Source organism: Dama dama, chromosome 30 (assembly GCF_033118175.1).
Source record: "Dama dama isolate Ldn47 chromosome 30, ASM3311817v1, whole genome shotgun sequence".
Taxonomy (NCBI): domain Eukaryota; kingdom Metazoa; phylum Chordata; class Mammalia; order Artiodactyla; family Cervidae; genus Dama; species Dama dama.
In genome coordinates, this window is record NC_083710.1 from 33,096,244 (window position 1) to 33,113,252 (window position 17,009).

The window sequence follows — 17,009 nt, forward strand, 5'->3', positions numbered from 1 at the left end:
AGCCTGGTCCCTGGTCCCGAAGTTAAATCTTCTTCTTCGGAGATCACGAATCCGACACGGTTCCCCATAAGCTATCAGGGCCTAGAAGGAGATTCAGTGAAGTCACCAGGGTAGGACTTGGATGTGGCAGAACTCGTGTCCATATGAGAGGAGACACCAAGAGAACACTCTCCATGGCAGACAAAGAAGAGGTCCCGCGAGCACACGCCAGGCCAGCAGCCACCCTCAAACCAAGAGAAGAGCCTTAGAAACCTGCCTCGCCAGCACCTTGATCTTGGATTTCCCATCCTCCAAAATGAGAAATAAATTTCTGTTTAACATAAATTATTTTGTTTCTATTTGGTATTTTGTTATGGAGCTGAATCTGCCTCATTACTTTTTTATTATAAGCACAAACTTACTGCCTCCTAATTGTCATGGTTCATAATCCATTACCGTCCTCAGTAACACTGATGCTCTTGTCCCAGATTCCACCAATGGGAACCTCTTCAAGCTTGCTCCTGTTTCCTCTTAACACACACTTTTCTTTCTGTTCTTTTTTTCCTAAGCACTTCCTCACTCTCTGGCATAAGAAAAAAAAAGTTAAAATGTCTTCCTATATCTTCCTTGCCTCAACCTTAAAAATCAGCTATTTCTCTGAGAAGGCCTGATTCCTTTCAGTAGGAAAGCTGCAGTATTAGTTCTGTTCATTAATTGCTCAGTTGCTCAGTGCTACTGGGAATCTTTGCTTGTGGTCTTCTTTGGTGTGAAGAACTAGAACCGTGGCTCCCAACCAACATATTACCACTTAGCCATCTACTCAGTCCTACAACCTACCTAACGTACCTTCAGAGTTCCTTCATAACAAACCAGACCGACTGAAATCTCAGGAGTTGTTTTGCATCCCCACTCCTCTACCCCTGAAGGTGTGTCTCTAAAACCCATCTTCAGCAGTTATTTGCTTTATATTTTCCCTTCAGTGTGATTATGTTTTCATCTGAAATCCAGTTGGTTTGTTTCAGCTTTCTCCTCATCCTTATTGATTTTTCCCATCCTTATAGATTCATTTTATTTTTCAATAGGTAAAATACGAGCACACTTCCCAAAGTCAAAACTAAACAAAGAAACAGAAAAGGGGCACACATACCCCGACTCCATCTACCCCAGGCTCCCACCCACCCCTCTGTGGGAACTACTGCACGGATTTCCAGTTTATCTGCCCACTTTTTTTTTGAACAGCTAAGTCCACATGGTATGTTTTATTTCCCTTTCTTTCTTACAGGGAAGCAAACAAAATACATTCTTATGCACTTGGCTTTTTCCACGTAATGGTATCTACTGGAAATCACCTGATATAATTTGTTGATTTTTTTTTCAAGGAACCAAAATTTTGGCTCTTTAGTTCGATCCTCTGCTTTTTTTTGACCTCTACCTCATTATTTCTGCATGTATCTTTATTATTATTTTCTTCCTTGTTTATCTGGGTTGACTTTGTGGTTCTTTTCCTAGCTTGAGTTGGGAATTGAATTTTTTATTTTTATTGTTCCCACTGGCTTGGCAAACCTTACCCACCCCTTTATCATTAGACTTTTTGAATGACTATGTTTATGTGTCTTTCATATAAAGCATAGATTTGGGGTTTGTTTTATGAAGCACTTTGAAAAGTTTGTTCTTTTACTAGGTAAGTTAAACCCACTCACATTTAGTGATATGACTGATGTTTGATTTCAACATTAAAATTATTTTGGGTTTGAATTATTATACATATTATACTGTATTGTCTACCGTCCGTGTTTTAAAAATAACTCACTTCAGATACTGTGTCCTTTGGAGGGGGGGTGTTTCAGATGTGAGGGTAAAATCCAGGCCCTGTTTGTACATGCTGGCCAGCAGCAGCAGTACCCATCCTAGTTTCTGACTATGAATACATGTAGAATTTAAAGCCACCTGAGGACAAGGAGGCCCCTTACCTTATTAATGTGTCATCATCCACAATGACCAACCATGGTATTTTGTCATGGCTGTGATTTAGAAATCTTTCCAAAATGGCAAATGTCTTTCCACAATGACCTAGGAAAGGTGAGAAGAAAACTTACAATGTATTACTTTCCTTAAAACATTGTGAGTCAAAGTTTAAACAATGGTATGCACTTAAGAATTTGAAAATCAGCCTTTTCTAATTTCCATGGACTTAGTGAACCAGGGGGAACGATAAAAATCATGAAGTCAGTCATTCATTTCATACACGAGGAACTGAAGACCTAGAGAGGTGAGGGGAATTACACAAAGTCAGGTACAGGAAACACTATAGTTAATTTCAGACACATAAGAAATTTGTTAAGTCTTGCAGTAATTACAGGAGCCTGGCTTCTTTCCTTAGACCTCCTTATTCTGAAAGAAATATTAGAACCTCAGGCATCACAACCTTAGGGAAACAATGGTGCAAGATACAATATTATACTGTCAATTATTTATTTTGTAAATATTTGCTATTATGTTTCTAATATGCAGACATGGTGGCCAGTTCTAGGATGTACACTAAAGATACAATGCCTCAGAGGCACAGTCCCTTAGATGCCAACAGATAGCAAACCTTTAATGGAAAATGCTCAGGCCAGGACAGCAATAAATGCTTGGGAAGAGAATGAAAGTCGATAAATAAGAATAAACCCCTCAATTCAACAAAGTATTAAGTGACACAGTAGAGAACAAAGCACTCAATTTAACCTTTACTTTTCTTATTCTTGATCACTTTGGTATTTTTAACCATTTTACTATGGTTACCATAATACATTTATTTATGGTATATATTTTTGAAAGCCATCTCAAATTCCTTTTGGATAGGGTAGAATATATAAGCAACAATAAGGTCAGACTGAAAATAAAACAAATCAAGAATGCATCAATATATGAGTATTAGAGTCAATTTAGAGTCTAAAAAGCAAGATAAACAAAAAAAGAAAATTCAAAATCATTCAAAATTCAAAAAGAAAATTCAAAACTGATCTGAAATCATTTTTCCAAGATAGACAGCAACAGACAGACTTCGTGATATATATATACTAATCTTGTCAGAATAATCAATACTACAGGATGGCGTATCTGATTCTACTCTGTACTTTATCAGTCAAGGCATTATGAGTGACAGTATCATAAAATAATCAAGACAAATTACTCTATAGAACAAGATCATCAACTTACTACCCTTTTTTTCATAAAAAGGTTTGGGGGAACCAGAAAACTAAAGAAAAATGTGGCAGGAACAACAGATAAAAATTAAGATGAATAAAGAGCATCTGAAGGTGAGGTGGCCAAATTTATACTTCCAATTTTTTGAAATAAAAAATGTTTTGAATTAGAAAGCCTGCAATCTGAAGAGAAAAACAGGTGTACTTCAACAATTTACTTATATATTATATATACCTATATGAGCTTATACTACATATGTCCCATGTAGATTGTGGTTAAGTGCTCCTCAGAAGTACAAACGAAATGCATCCTGGACCGTAACAGACCATAAGCTTCTGGAAGATGGGAACCATCAGCTTCATTCCTGTTTCCCTCACTGTCTAGCAGGGGCCAGCACACCACAGTCAGATAATAATACTGGCTGAACAAATAGCTAAAATTAAATGAAGAGACACTTTGCATGGGAATATGAAAAATTAACTCTGGGAGGGGGGCTTCCCTGCTGGCTCAGATGGTAAAGAATCGTCTGCAATGCAGGAAACCTAGGTTTGATCCCTGAGTCGGGAAGATCCCCTGGAGAAGGGAATGGCAACCCACTCCGGTAATCTTGCCTCGAGAATCCCAGGGACAGAGGAGCCTAGATGGCTACAGTCCACGGGGTCGCAAAGAGTGGGACATGACTAAGACATAGGCACCCCACTGTGGCCACAGTGAGTCATGAAGGTGCAAAAGACCTGCTGTTCTACTCTGCCGTAACTGTCCTGTGCATATTCGTCATGCTGTCAGCCATTTATGTATGACCAGCCAAAAACCTACAGCCTTTGTTAATACTAAAAGCAGTGCTTAAACTGCAAGAATCGGTCCACATCCATGGATAAAGATGTGAGAAGGCAGGAAAGAAAGTTACACGAGGGAAAAATTACAGTATTTATAAAATGCTTCATTTTTATCCTAAGCTACTACATTTACAGAATGGACACTCTGAGTAAGTCGGGACTGAGGACTCACCTCTATCTGTGTTAGGAATCCCCAGATCCACCGTCGGAATGGAGCTGTCTGCGTAATCACTGTAGTATTCGAGGTGACCTGCCTGCCCCGCCCAAGTCTGCTTCACGATGGGGACTGAAAAAACGAGAGAGGGGACCATCACTGGCACAGTCACCCAAGAAGCTGGAATCCCAGCATGACGGGATGACCTCCCAAAAAGGAAGGGAACCAGCACGTCTTCTTCTCCAGATGTTCCAAGGCTTAGAGCTCCCTTCCCACCCTGAGAAACGCCAACAGCACAGGCCCTCCTCATTGCTGGTGATAACACACTGCTTCCACAGAAATATACACTGTCTAGTCAGATTAGACTGCTGTGTAGAAGTTAATTTTAACTAATTTTTCTCTTTTCCCAGGCTGCTTTATTTAAAATTCACAACTGGAGTTTTAGATGCTTTTTAGGGGTGTGGGGGTACAATTACTTCTAAGGGCTGTAATGTTCTGTGTGGTTCTAGCTGAGATGTATACTTGCCTCCCTCACAGTGGAGGGGGAACCTTTTCAAACTACACGTCTCCACCCAAAGATGCCAACAGGACCACCCAACCCTATAAAGGACATGACCCTACCATTAAGAATCAGTACATGTACACCAGTGGCTGATTCATGTCAATGTATGGCAAAGACCACCACAATATTATAAAGTAATTAGCCTCCAAATAAAATAAATTAATTTTAAAAAATCACTACATGTGATGGCTGATAGTATTGTGTTGCATTTTTGGAAAGTGTAGAAAGAAATAAAATTGAAAACCACTGCAGATTCTAAAACTGTATCATGAACAGATAAATTACTTTAATAAACACAAATAGCAGGAAACTTGGGCTGATTTTCTGTATTTTAGGGTGAGATGCTCAAAGGTAGCTGTGACTCCACATCCGACACAGAGAAATCAGCTTGACCACAATTTGATACTAATTTACTTGACCAACTATCTCAGTAATTACTTTCTTCTATAATTTTTTTTTAAAGTTACTACCTGTGCATCTCAATTTTAAAGGGATTCCACTGTTGTTCTAATAGAAAAGATCAACATTAAAAAACTAGATCTTATACTGTTGACTTAAGAATCTCAACTCTGATGAACCAAACCTTCAGGTCAATACTTTGAACCTTTATTAAATCATTTATCTTTTTTTTTCCCCCAATCTAAATAAAAATAAATGATATGCAGAAACTACCCACATGATGTCAAAGTGTCTAGCTATGCTAGTCAGCAAGTTGGGAGACAAACTCAGATAGCCCATATACAGAAAATACAAAAGTACACCATTCCATAGTCCACTATTTACCAGCTCTTAAAAAAGAAGAGACTTACGAATTCTGGACATTTGCTATGGTAACCTCCAAATTACCTATTTTAAGCCACTAAATATTATTTTATATATTAAAATACAATTTTCTGCCATCATAAAAAAAGGCAGATATAAAGATTTCTCCATGCCAGAATGGACAAAGATCCGTAAATGATAAGGTTGGGGGCAGGAGAGGGTGGAAGGCATTGAAAGGGCAGTGCTGAAACATACACATTACCAGAAGTAAAACAGATAGCGAATGGGAAGTTGCTCTATGACATAGGGAGCCCAGCCTGGGGCTCTGTGACGACCTGGAGGGGTGGGATGAGGTGGGAGGTGGCAGCGAGGCTCAGGATGGAGGGGACATGGCTGGTTCATGCAGGTGTATGTCAGAAACCAACACAACACTGTAAATTATCCTCCAATTAAAAATAAATAATTTTGAAATAATAATAATAATAGATAAGGTTACTAAGGGAGAATAAAAGAAAAAAGAAGGAAAAATTCTTATTCTGTCCAAATTCCAGCACAAGAAAACCCAAGCTTGGCCTTGTGGTGGCCCTTGGCTTTGTGCATAATAAGCAGGACTTATCCAGACAAGACGGGCTGCCCTGGTGGCTCAATGGTAAAGAATCTGCCTGCAGTGCAGGAGACCAGGGTTCAATCCCTGGGTCGAGAAGATCCTCTGGAGAAGGGAATGGCTACCCACTCCGGTATTCTTGCCTGGAGAATCCCATGGACAGAGGAGCCTGGTGGGCTACAGTCCATGGAGTCGCAAAGAATCAGACACGACTGACTGAACAACACACCTAACCTACCTGTTTCCTGTTTTGATTTGAAACAGGTGAGACAGAAATGTTACCAGGGGTAAGAATTTCTCAGAGCCCAGCACCCCACACGACCTGAGACACGGTAAGTGCTCAGTGAATAGCTGACTGAAGACTGGGTGCTGTGGGGATTCCAAAAGGCTGAGGGCTCCTTCTGGAACTGGTTTAAAGGAAGGAGTTTTACCTCTATCAGTGATTCAGCCTTTGTACAAGACCACGCTAAGCTGCTTCAGTCATGTCTAACTCTTTGTGAACCCCATGGACTATAGCCCATCAGGGTCCTCCATCCATGGGATTCTCCAGGCAAGAATACTGGAGTGGGTTGCCATTTCCTCCTCCAGGGGATCTTCCCAACCCAGGGATCAAATCTGCATCTCTTAAATCTCCTGCATTGGCATGCAAGTTCTTTACCACTAGCGCCACCTGGGAAACCAGTACCACCATAGCCAATCATTTTAAAACGGACCGACCATTTCAACACAGCAACGTGTTCTGAGTCTCGAAGCCCAAAAGCATCCAACAGTGAACAATGTTATCACCTATCCAATCCTCATCACGGTAATGCCTGTGCAGAGAACTGAAGTCAAGGTGAAGTCTTCTACAACAGCAGATGAAGACTATTTTAAACAAGAGTTGATGCAAAACTGCTTAAAACTTTAGAAATTTTGGTCTGTTTTATCACCACTATTTGAATAGTGAATAACTGAATTCTTTCTATTATTTATATTTCATATTATATTAAGACACTCTATTCCTAAAGATATTAAACTTGGAGAAAATATTTCAATATAGTTACGTGATCTACTATTTCATTTTCAATACAGAGAAGCATACTCCCTCCCACGTAATAAAACAACAGTGAATGTCTCTTTCAAGAATGTTTGCCACAGATAATTTAAAATTAGGATAAAGTAAAAAGAACTGTACTATTTTAAAAAAAAAAACATCCACTCAGATGGCATACATCTTCCACCTGGCTGCACCACTGAGAAGGAGGAGATGCAGAGAAGTCCCTTCTACTCCCGACAGGCTGACATGCAAAACTCTGATTACAAACGAAAAGGAACTGACCCTTGAGCAAAATCTACCACACAACCTGATGGGCATGACTGTTCTTATTTAAGGAATCCGCCATTTTCCAACTGACAAATGGCCCTTCTGTCTCGGTGTAAAGGTCAGTGAGCATAGGAAAGCCCTGGTTTCTCGTCTCTTGAGAGGCTTAGCGACAACACCAAGGCTGTGCTCTGATCCCTGGTTTGGGGATGGGGTGTCTGTAAGATGGAAAGGCTATCTGACACAGTAGTGCCAGGGCACTCTGGCCCCCCGTCTTCACCTGCACGGCAGCTGGGAGAGAACTGAACTTTCATCAGGAATTAAGCCACTCCAGGCATTTGTTCTCTATGTCATGTCTCTACTTCTGCCTTGTGAATGAGATCATCAGTACAGTTTTCCTAGATTCCACAGATATGCATTAATACAGAATACTTCTCTCTTCCTGACTTACTTCACTCTTTATGACAGTCTCTAGGGTTCAGCCACATCTCTACAATGACCTAATTTCATTCCTTCTTATGGCTGAGTAACAGTCCATGAGTGGGAAGAATTGGGAAATTGGGATCGACACATATGCACTATTGACACTGCATAAAATAGATACCTAAGGAGAACCTGCCAAGAGAACACTCTGGTCATAGCAAACACCCTCTTCCAACAACACAAGAGGAGACTCTACACATGGACATCACCAGATGCTCAACACCAAAATCAGACTGATTATATTCTTTGCAGCCAAAGATGGAGAAGCTCTATACAGTCAGCAAAAACAAGACTGGGAGCTGACTGTGGCTCAGATCATGAACTCCTTATTGCCAAATTCAGACTGAAGAAAGTAGGGAAAACCACTAGACCATTCAGGTATGACCTAAATCAAATCCCTTATGACTATACAGTGGAAGTGAGAAATATATTTAAGGGACTAGATCTGATAGACAGAATGCCTGATAAACTATGGACAGAGGTTCGTGACATTGTATAGGAGACAGGAATCAAGACCATCCCCAAGAAAAAGAAAAGCAAAATGGCTGTCTGAGGAGGTCTTACAAATAACTGTGAAAAGAAGAGAAGTGAAAAGCAAAGGAGAAAAGGAAAGATACACCATTTGAATGCAGAGTTCCAAAGAACAGCAAGGAGAGATAAGAGAGCCTTCCCCAGCGAACAATGCAAAGAAATAGCGGAAAACAATAGAATGGGAAAGACTAGAGATCTCTTTAAGAAAATTAGAGATGCCAAGGGAACATTTCATGCAAAGATGGGCTCAATAAAGGACAGAAATGGTAGGGACCTAACAGAAGCAGAAGATATTAAGAAGAGGTGGCAAGAATACACAGAAGAACTGTAAAAAAAAGATCTTCACAACCCATATAATCTTGATGGTGTGATCACGCATCTAGAGCCAGACATCCCAGAATGTGAAGTCAAGTGGGCCTTAGAAAGCATCACTACGAACAAAGCTAGTGGATATGATGGAATTCCAGTTGAGCTATTTCAAATCCTAAAAGATGATGCTGTGAAAGTGCTGCACTCAATATGGCAGCAAATTTGGAAAACTCAGCAGTGGCCACAGGACTGGAAAAGGTCCATTTTCATTCCAATCCCAAAGAAAGGCAATCCCAAAGAATGCTCAAACTACTGCACAATTCCACTCATCTCACATGCTAGTAAAGTACTGCTCAAAATTCTCCAAGCCAAGCTTCAGCAATATGTGAACCATGAACTTCCAGATGTTCAAGGTGGTTTTAGAAAAGGCAGAGGAACCAGAGATCAAATTGCCAACATCCGCTGGATCATCAAAAATGCAATGGAGTTCCAGAAAAACATCTATTTCTGCTTTATTGACTATGCCAAAGCCTTTGACTGTGTGGATCACAATAAACTATGGAAAATTCTCAAAGAGATGGGAATACCAGACCACCTGACCTGCCTCTTGAGAAATCTGTATGCAAGTCAAGAAGCAACAGTTAGAACTGGACATGGACCAACAGACTGGTTCCAAATAGGAAAAGGAATACGTCAAGGCTGTATATTGTCACCCTGCTTATTTAACTTATATGCAGAGTACATCATGAGAAACACTGGGCTGGAAGAAGCACAAGCTGGAATCAAGATTGCCGGGAGAAATATCAATAACCTCAGATATGCAGATGACACCACCCTTATGGAAGAAAGTGAAGAAGAAATAAAGAGCCTCTTGATGAAAGTGAAAGAGGAGACTGAAAAAGTTGGCTTAAAGTTCAACATTCAGCAAACTAAGACCATGGCATCCAGTCCCATCACTTCATGGCAAATAGATGGGGAAACAGTGGAAACAGTGTCAGACTTTATTTTTGGGGGCTCCAAAATCACTGCAGATGGTGACTGCAGCCATGAAATTAAAAGACGCTTACTCCTTGGAAGGACAGTTATGACCAACCCAGACAGCATATTAAAAAGCAAAGACATTACTTTGCTGACAAAGGTCCATCTAGTCAAAGCTATGGTATTTCCAGTAGTCATGTATGGATGTGAGAGTTGGACTATAAGGAAAGCTGAGCACAGAAGAATTGATGCTTCTGAACTGTGGTGTTGGAGAAGACTCTTGAGAGTCCCTTGGACTGCAAGGAGATTCAACCAGTCCATTCTAAAGGAGATCAGTCCTGGGTGTTCATTGGAAGGACTGATGTTGAAGCTGAAACCCCAATCCTTTGGCCACCTGATGCGAAGAGCTGCCTCATTTGAAAATACCCTGATGCTGGGAAAGATTGAGGGCAGGAAGAGAAGGGGAGGACAGAGGATGAGATGGTTGGATGTCATCACCGACACAATGGACATGGGTTTGGGTGGACTCCGGGAGTTGGTGATGGACAGGGAAGCCTGGAGTGCTGTGGTTCATGGGGTTGCCAAGAGTTGGACACCAGAGTGACTGAACTGAACTGAACTGAAGGAGAATGAACCGTATAGCACAGGGAACTCTACTCAATACTCTGTGATGACCTGAACAGTAGGGAAACCCATGAAGAGGGGCTATGTGTATACACATAGCTGATTCACTTTGCTATTCAGTGGGAACACAACTGTAAAGTAGGAACACAAGTTGTAGAGCAACTAAACTCCAATAAAAATTAACTTAAAAAAATAATTAATTCACTCACTTCATCTAACACAGGATATGGCCTGCCAGTTGGCTGGTTGTAGTTTGATTCAACCTCCTGTTTTGAATAAACTTCTACAACCAGAGGGAACACACTCTTTAGCATCAGTGTGTTCACATCTGGAGAAGATCAGTATAGTCAAGTTACCAGTTTTTTTTTTTTAAGCTGAAAGGTGTCAAGTGTTTATTTTAGGAGCTCAGGGGGCTGTGATAAGGAACTAAAGGCTGAGCAAATGGCATTTTAACCTCTCTACTTAGAGGGAGACAGCAGGAGGGGGAACACCTCACAACCAGCTGACAAACAGAAACAGGGGCTACCACGACATATGTGGGACCCACACAGGATGCCCATGGCTGAAGGACACACAGAAAACCTTTAACATTTTGTTGACAGCGCACATCACATAAGGAAAAACATGTAACCCAAGAGGAAGTAATGAAACTGCTTTATTAACTCCAGAGAGCTTTTCCTTGCTTAAACCTAACCTCACATGCTATGGTTCATTGCTTTATATAATACCTCCAAAGTTTCTTTAAAACCCTACCAACCACTTGCATCTCAGCAAACCATGCTTGTTTGATGCTGTCGACATGTACTGCTTTCTTAAGCCAAGAGACAGAGTGTATTTTTGCTAACTGTGTCCTAAGATGCTTTAATTCATCTAAATCAGAATCAAGACACAAGTAGTTATGTAAAGGTCTGCTTTACTGTTAGGCAAAAAAAAAAAAAAAAGTGTAAGATGTAAAATAATTTTTTCTAATTTTGAAGTGTGGCTGTATTATCAATTCTTCCAAAAGAGTATGAAAAATGAGTTCAGTGTGTACGTTCCCTCACCTTGACCACAGTCTTGGCCGGACTGTTCTACCCCTCACATCCTCACCCCTGGAGGAGCCAGGACTGGGGCGTGACGAGTGTCCACTCCAGTCAGAACCCAGGGCATACACAGTGAAGTCCAGGGAAGTCACTGACAGTGCAGTCGGCTCTCAACTGCTCAGAGACAAGCACAGCCTTGACTGTGCTTATTTCTTGCTTCACTGTTGTCTGGTTCCTGGAACTTCAAGTGTTTCTACCAGAGTGGTACAGAAAGAAAAACAGAGCCCCCGAGTCCGTGCGTCCTGCTTGAACAGAACGCAGTAATATGCGAGGACGGGGGGCCATCTGACCCCCCAGCTCCAAGTGTGTTTCAGCTCATCTGTGGACTTGGAAGTCCTGGCTGTCCTCACTGCTATTGAAAGTAAAAAGCCTCCTGTCACTGCTTCCAGCCAAGTCAGATCTGACCTTAAGCACAGCAGAGAAGCAACACAGCTATCAAATACTATTTATCAAGCGTTATGTTCTGAACACATCCAAAAAATTTCCCAGGTGGCACGGTGGTAAAGAATCACCTGCCAATGCAGATGTGGATTCAATCCCTGGGTCAGAAAAGATCCTCTGGAGGAGGAAATGGCAACCCATTCCAGTATTCTTGCCTGGGAAATCCCATGGGGTCCACGGGGTCGCAGAGAGTCAGATACGACCATGACTGAGCACGCATGCACGTGCGCGCGCACACACACAGACACACATACACAGATATGACCGTGACTGAGCACGTGCGCGCGCACACACACACACACACACACAGCTGACAGCACAGCTCTGCTGCGGCAGAAAGAACTGGGGATTTGGGGCCAGAAAACCTGAGCGCCCGCTCCCCTGCTCAGTCTGCATGAAGTTGGGCCAGTGTGTCTTTCTCTGCGATATCAAGTGAACAACAATTACCACATCACAGGGAACTGTCAACATGAAATCAGATGACAGAATACAGGTGAAAGGGACTTCCCTAGTGGTCCAGTGGCTAAGAATCCACCTGCTAACGCAGGAGACATGAGTTCGATCCCTGGTCTGGGAAGATTCCACATGCCGTGGGGCAGCTAAGCCCATGCACCACAACTACTGAAGCCGGTGCTCTGGAGCCCACGTGCTGCAACTACTGTGCCCACACCCTAGAGCCTGTGCCCCCAACTACTGCACACGTGAGAAGCCTCTGCACCTAGAGAGCAGCCCCTGATCACTGCAGCTAGAGGAAGCCCGCACCTGGAGACGAAGACCTGGCACAGTCAAATATAAATAGATAAACTGCTACTTTTAAAAAAAAAATGTGAAAAACACCAGAAAATGTGTTAAAAAAAAAAAAAAAAGGATTAGCAATTAGAAGCAGTTACTGTGGCATTGTTGGCTGAAACTAATACGATTACTGGGTAATTCTCTTGACCAACTGGTGGCAGAACTAGGTTTCCAAAAGCAGGGCCAGAGCCCCCTGGTCTGGTAGACTTCACGTCCATCAGGCAACATGGACATCAGAGTCCCTAAAATCCAGCCACCTTATACTATCTTTCCAAACAAACAGGTCCAAGTTTAAAGACAGCCTGCCACAGCAACTCCACTGCGAAGTTCTCAACATATCTTTTAGATCTCAGGCTTCAATGACCCCAAACCCAATTAACAGCAGTAAATCAGCACATCTGGTTTGGGGAGGTTTGGTCTTTATGCTCCTAACAGACTTGGAAGATTTTATAATTTTTATAAAATCTTTGACTCAAAACTGAAATATAAAAGCATTTGATAAATATCTGAAAGGATTATCATAACCTTATGCAAAATAAGCAAGCAGTAAACTAGATTATTGAGAATGACCATATTAAAATTAGCTAACTCTTTTTTTCATTTCTGTAGAATATGAAAACTACAACAGAGACCATCCCTAACTTTACCACTTTACTGCCAACTTGAAAAATGTGTTTCAAAAGAGAATATACCACCATCCCCATTCCTAACACTGATATATACTCCAAGGGCAGCTTCAAGATCAAATAAATCAATTTGAGCACTTCTGCTTGCTGTTTAAAAAAAAAAAAGGAAAGCAGTCTAGTTCAGTTCTCTTGACACTTTTTTAATGAAAGGTATTTATCAAAAATCGTCCCTCCAGATTATGTAAAAAAACAAAAGGATATTAAACCTAGGTTAAATTTATGATAAGTGAAAATTTTAAGTTCTATATTGATTTTTAATAGTATTTTAGGACTTCTTGTATAATGAATGCATATATTTATCTAGACTGATTTTAATAGGACTTAGAATTTATTGTGACTATTTTAGGTAACCATGAAGGTTTATAGCAAACATACTTTTAAGATAGTGTTGACTATAACCAGACCTGAATTGATGTCAGTGTTTTAAACAATGCCATAATTCCAAATTATAATATTCTTTTATCTGTAAAATATGTTCCTCTTTAAAGCATCATTTGTAAATATCATATTATCACATAAATTATATAAATGAACTCCCCACTTAGCTCCAATCCCACAAAAATGACAGCTGGTTTAGAAATCTCTCCTCTATAAATATCACACTCTTGGTAAAACTGAGAGTCTTTTCATGGAAAAAAAATAAAATATGTGCTAAAATTAGAAAATGCAAAAAAAAAAAAAAAAAGAAAATGCAAAAGACTGTCTAATCCTCAATTTGAGAAAAGTGCTGTTTGAAGTAAGGTGAAAAAAACAGATAAATTATGTATTTATATTTAAGATAGGCTATTTAAAAAACAGTATCACCATAATGCAGAATTCTGTAATGGCATCAAAAAACTAAATAGAAACATCTATGTGCAGCATTTCCTTAAGAAGGAGCCATGGCTTGTAAGACAAACATTTTTTACTTTTCTCTGTATATTTACACATGAGCAAATACACATCCTTACTTAAAAGTTCTGATGTGTGAGTGTGAAATGAGTATAAAAAGAAGGAACAATGTGAGAAAGACATTATTTTTGACATTCTGTTACCTTGAGAAATCCCCTTCACAGCTCGGAGTCCACACTTGGACATAACAGGACACTCTTTTGCAAAATGGATTATTATCCACTTACAGTCTCCAAGATTGCCACAGCTGAGCATTTCCATTTCCAATTTAAAACACTGTTCTAATCACTCCTTAGAAGGGCCACGGCCTCTCATGTTGCAACACAAAATTGTCTTTTCTAATTGATCTTGGTGACTGAAGTGCTATAAGGAGGAAGACTGATTACATAAGTGCTTGCACTTCCAATAATATATCTGTCATTATCCCCTTCTTGAGTTGAGCTCATATCTGATTTGTCATTTTTTTTTTAAAGGCAGTGTGGATTTTTAAAGTTCAATAAAAATGAATAATCCAAAACGTACTTCTATCACCATGAAACTTCTTGCATGTTTTCACTGCAACAAAAATATCCTCCTTCTTCACTGGATTTCCCTTTAAAAAAAAAATGCATAACGTGAGTCGATGTATCTTAACAGCACAGCCAAATTAGTTGTCACATGCTCTCCAGTTCAAATTCACCAATGTCAAGGACATCAAACTTGTCTCCAGAATCAAGAGGGGACGACTGTATCTCTGAGGACCACAAATGCTTTGCTCAGCCAGAGGGGTGGGGTGGGGTGGTCATCCCTGATAGCTCAGTTAGTAAAGAATCCACCTGTAATGCAGGAGACCCTGGTTGGATTCCTGGGTTGGGAAGATCCGCTGGAGAAGGAATAGGCTACCCACTCCAGCATTCTTGGGCTTCCCTGGTGGCTCAGCTGGTAAAGAATCTGCCTGCAATGCGGGAGACCTGGGTTCGATCCCTGGGTTGGGAAGATCCCTTGGAGAAGGGAAAGGCTACCCACTCCAGTATTCTGGCCTGGAGAATTCCATGGACCGTGTAGTCCACGGGGTCGCAAAGAGTCAGACATAACTTGAGCGACTTTCACTCACTCATAGCCAGATGGAGACCAGAATCCCAGCCGTGCCATCCTCCCTGCATCACCTGGACGAATGTCCTCTAAATTCCAGCTCATTCAGGAAATTGGGATAATAACCACCAGCACAGCTGCTTTTATTACGACTATTTATTACGAACATCACAGGTGCCCAGTAAGTGTTGGTTACCTTCCCTTTCTTTTTTCTAGCTGGTGAAAATTGTTTTAAAAGGGAGAGAGAAGTAGAAGGATGTTTTAGTGACTCCCTTTAGGGAGCCTTGCCTCACTTTGATGTTTACAGTATTTTTATGGCCCTTAATGGTCCACGCAAATCTAGGCAACAGCAGTACTCTGTCCTCTGCCAAAGGCAGGATTACGTCAAACATCTGGGGGGATCCTGGAGCCCTGCGCTGGCTCCAGCCCAGGCTGGTCACTCAGGTGAAGGGGTCACAGAGGCGCTTGTGGACAATCCACCCGCTAGGCTGTGGGCGCTTCACAGAGGGGGCCAGGGCAGGGGCTGACCCCCTTTATCACCATCTCAGGGCTTTAGGGACATTCAGTCCTGATTCTGCATCATCTGGGGCTGGTTTACAGTGACACGCAACTGCAGTTTCATCATGCCACTCAAGGCACTAGGAGGTCAACCCTTCCAGATTTTCTAGAAGAACATTAAAGAAACAAGCAAGCACAATGACAATGTCTGGAAAGACATTTCCCTCTCAAGTACTATGCCAACAGTACAGATTCTCTCCCACTGTTGGTGTGTGTGTGTGTGTGTGTGTGAATACACATACTCCTCTTTGAAAATTCAACCCAGACTTCTGTGTCAGTGACTTGGAAATAAGGGAGAACATGTGAGGCAGTGAACCTGCTTTTCCTTATGAGGAAGGACTGCTAACCACCCAGCTGAGTCCATGGTCTTCAGGTTCATCCTGGGGACTGGACCGAGGGCCCACCATGAGCAGATGCATTCTGAAAGTTGTGGACAGTCTCAGGTGAGGTCAGAGCGGGGTCACTGGCTGAGAGGTGGATAGAGGTGGGCTTCAGGAGAGGGCTTAGGAACAACTGGAAATGTCTGACACTGCCTTTCTAGGAAACAGACCAGGAATTGCAGCAGCTCTGTGCTATTCCTTCAACCAAAGAACTGACTTGGGGGCCATGCCTCTGCAGCTCCGGGGCGCTCGCTTCTCGTGTGTCCGATAGGGGAACAGTGGTGCTCACCTTACGGGGTTATCATCCCCAGAAACGTGACATACAGTTCTCACGGGGCAGGTGGCAGGTGTCGGTGTTTGTTCAGTGTGTGAACTGCTAGGGCAACATCACGCACGGTATGTATATTTCCCTTTGACACACAGGAAGCTGTCCTTCCGTTACTCACACAGAGCGGCAGGGAAGACTGGAACGAGGTGGCGCAGGAGGAGCCCACCCCGTCTGTACAGAACTCGGGCACCGGCGTGAGCGGGAGTCCGTCCCCTCCGTCCCAGATGTAGAGCGCGATCTGTCACACAGGAAACCGGCGTGAATGAGAGCCAACAACCACCGTCCACGGAGGTGCGCCGTGCCTCCAGGGAAAGCTACACCTCCCCTCCTCCGAGAACATCACACTGAACCACATCTACATGGCAGCGTTCCGCAGGCTTCCCAATAGGTGGCGCTAGTGGTGCAGAACCTGCCTGCCAAGGCGATAGACGTGAGACACAGGTTTGATCCCTGGGTCAGGAAGATCCCC

The 17,009-nt window shown here is 42.0% G+C and overlaps 1 protein-coding gene across 1 annotated transcript in view; it reads right to left on the bottom strand.

The window, feature by feature from the left end:
- The window catches only part of B3GLCT (beta 3-glucosyltransferase), a 118,224-nt gene that overhangs the window by 19,099 nt on the left and 82,116 nt on the right, over window positions 1–17,009 (bottom strand). Inside the window, exons 10-13 of the mRNA XM_061133322.1 lie at window positions 16,659–16,778; window positions 14,726–14,795; window positions 4,177–4,290; window positions 1,950–2,049 (exon numbers count right to left, since the gene is read on the bottom strand). Coding sequence (XP_060989305.1) covers window positions 1,950–2,049; window positions 4,177–4,290; window positions 14,726–14,795; window positions 16,659–16,778 — 404 coding nt within the window. The remainder of the gene's footprint in view (window positions 1–1,949; window positions 2,050–4,176; window positions 4,291–14,725; window positions 14,796–16,658; window positions 16,779–17,009) is intronic.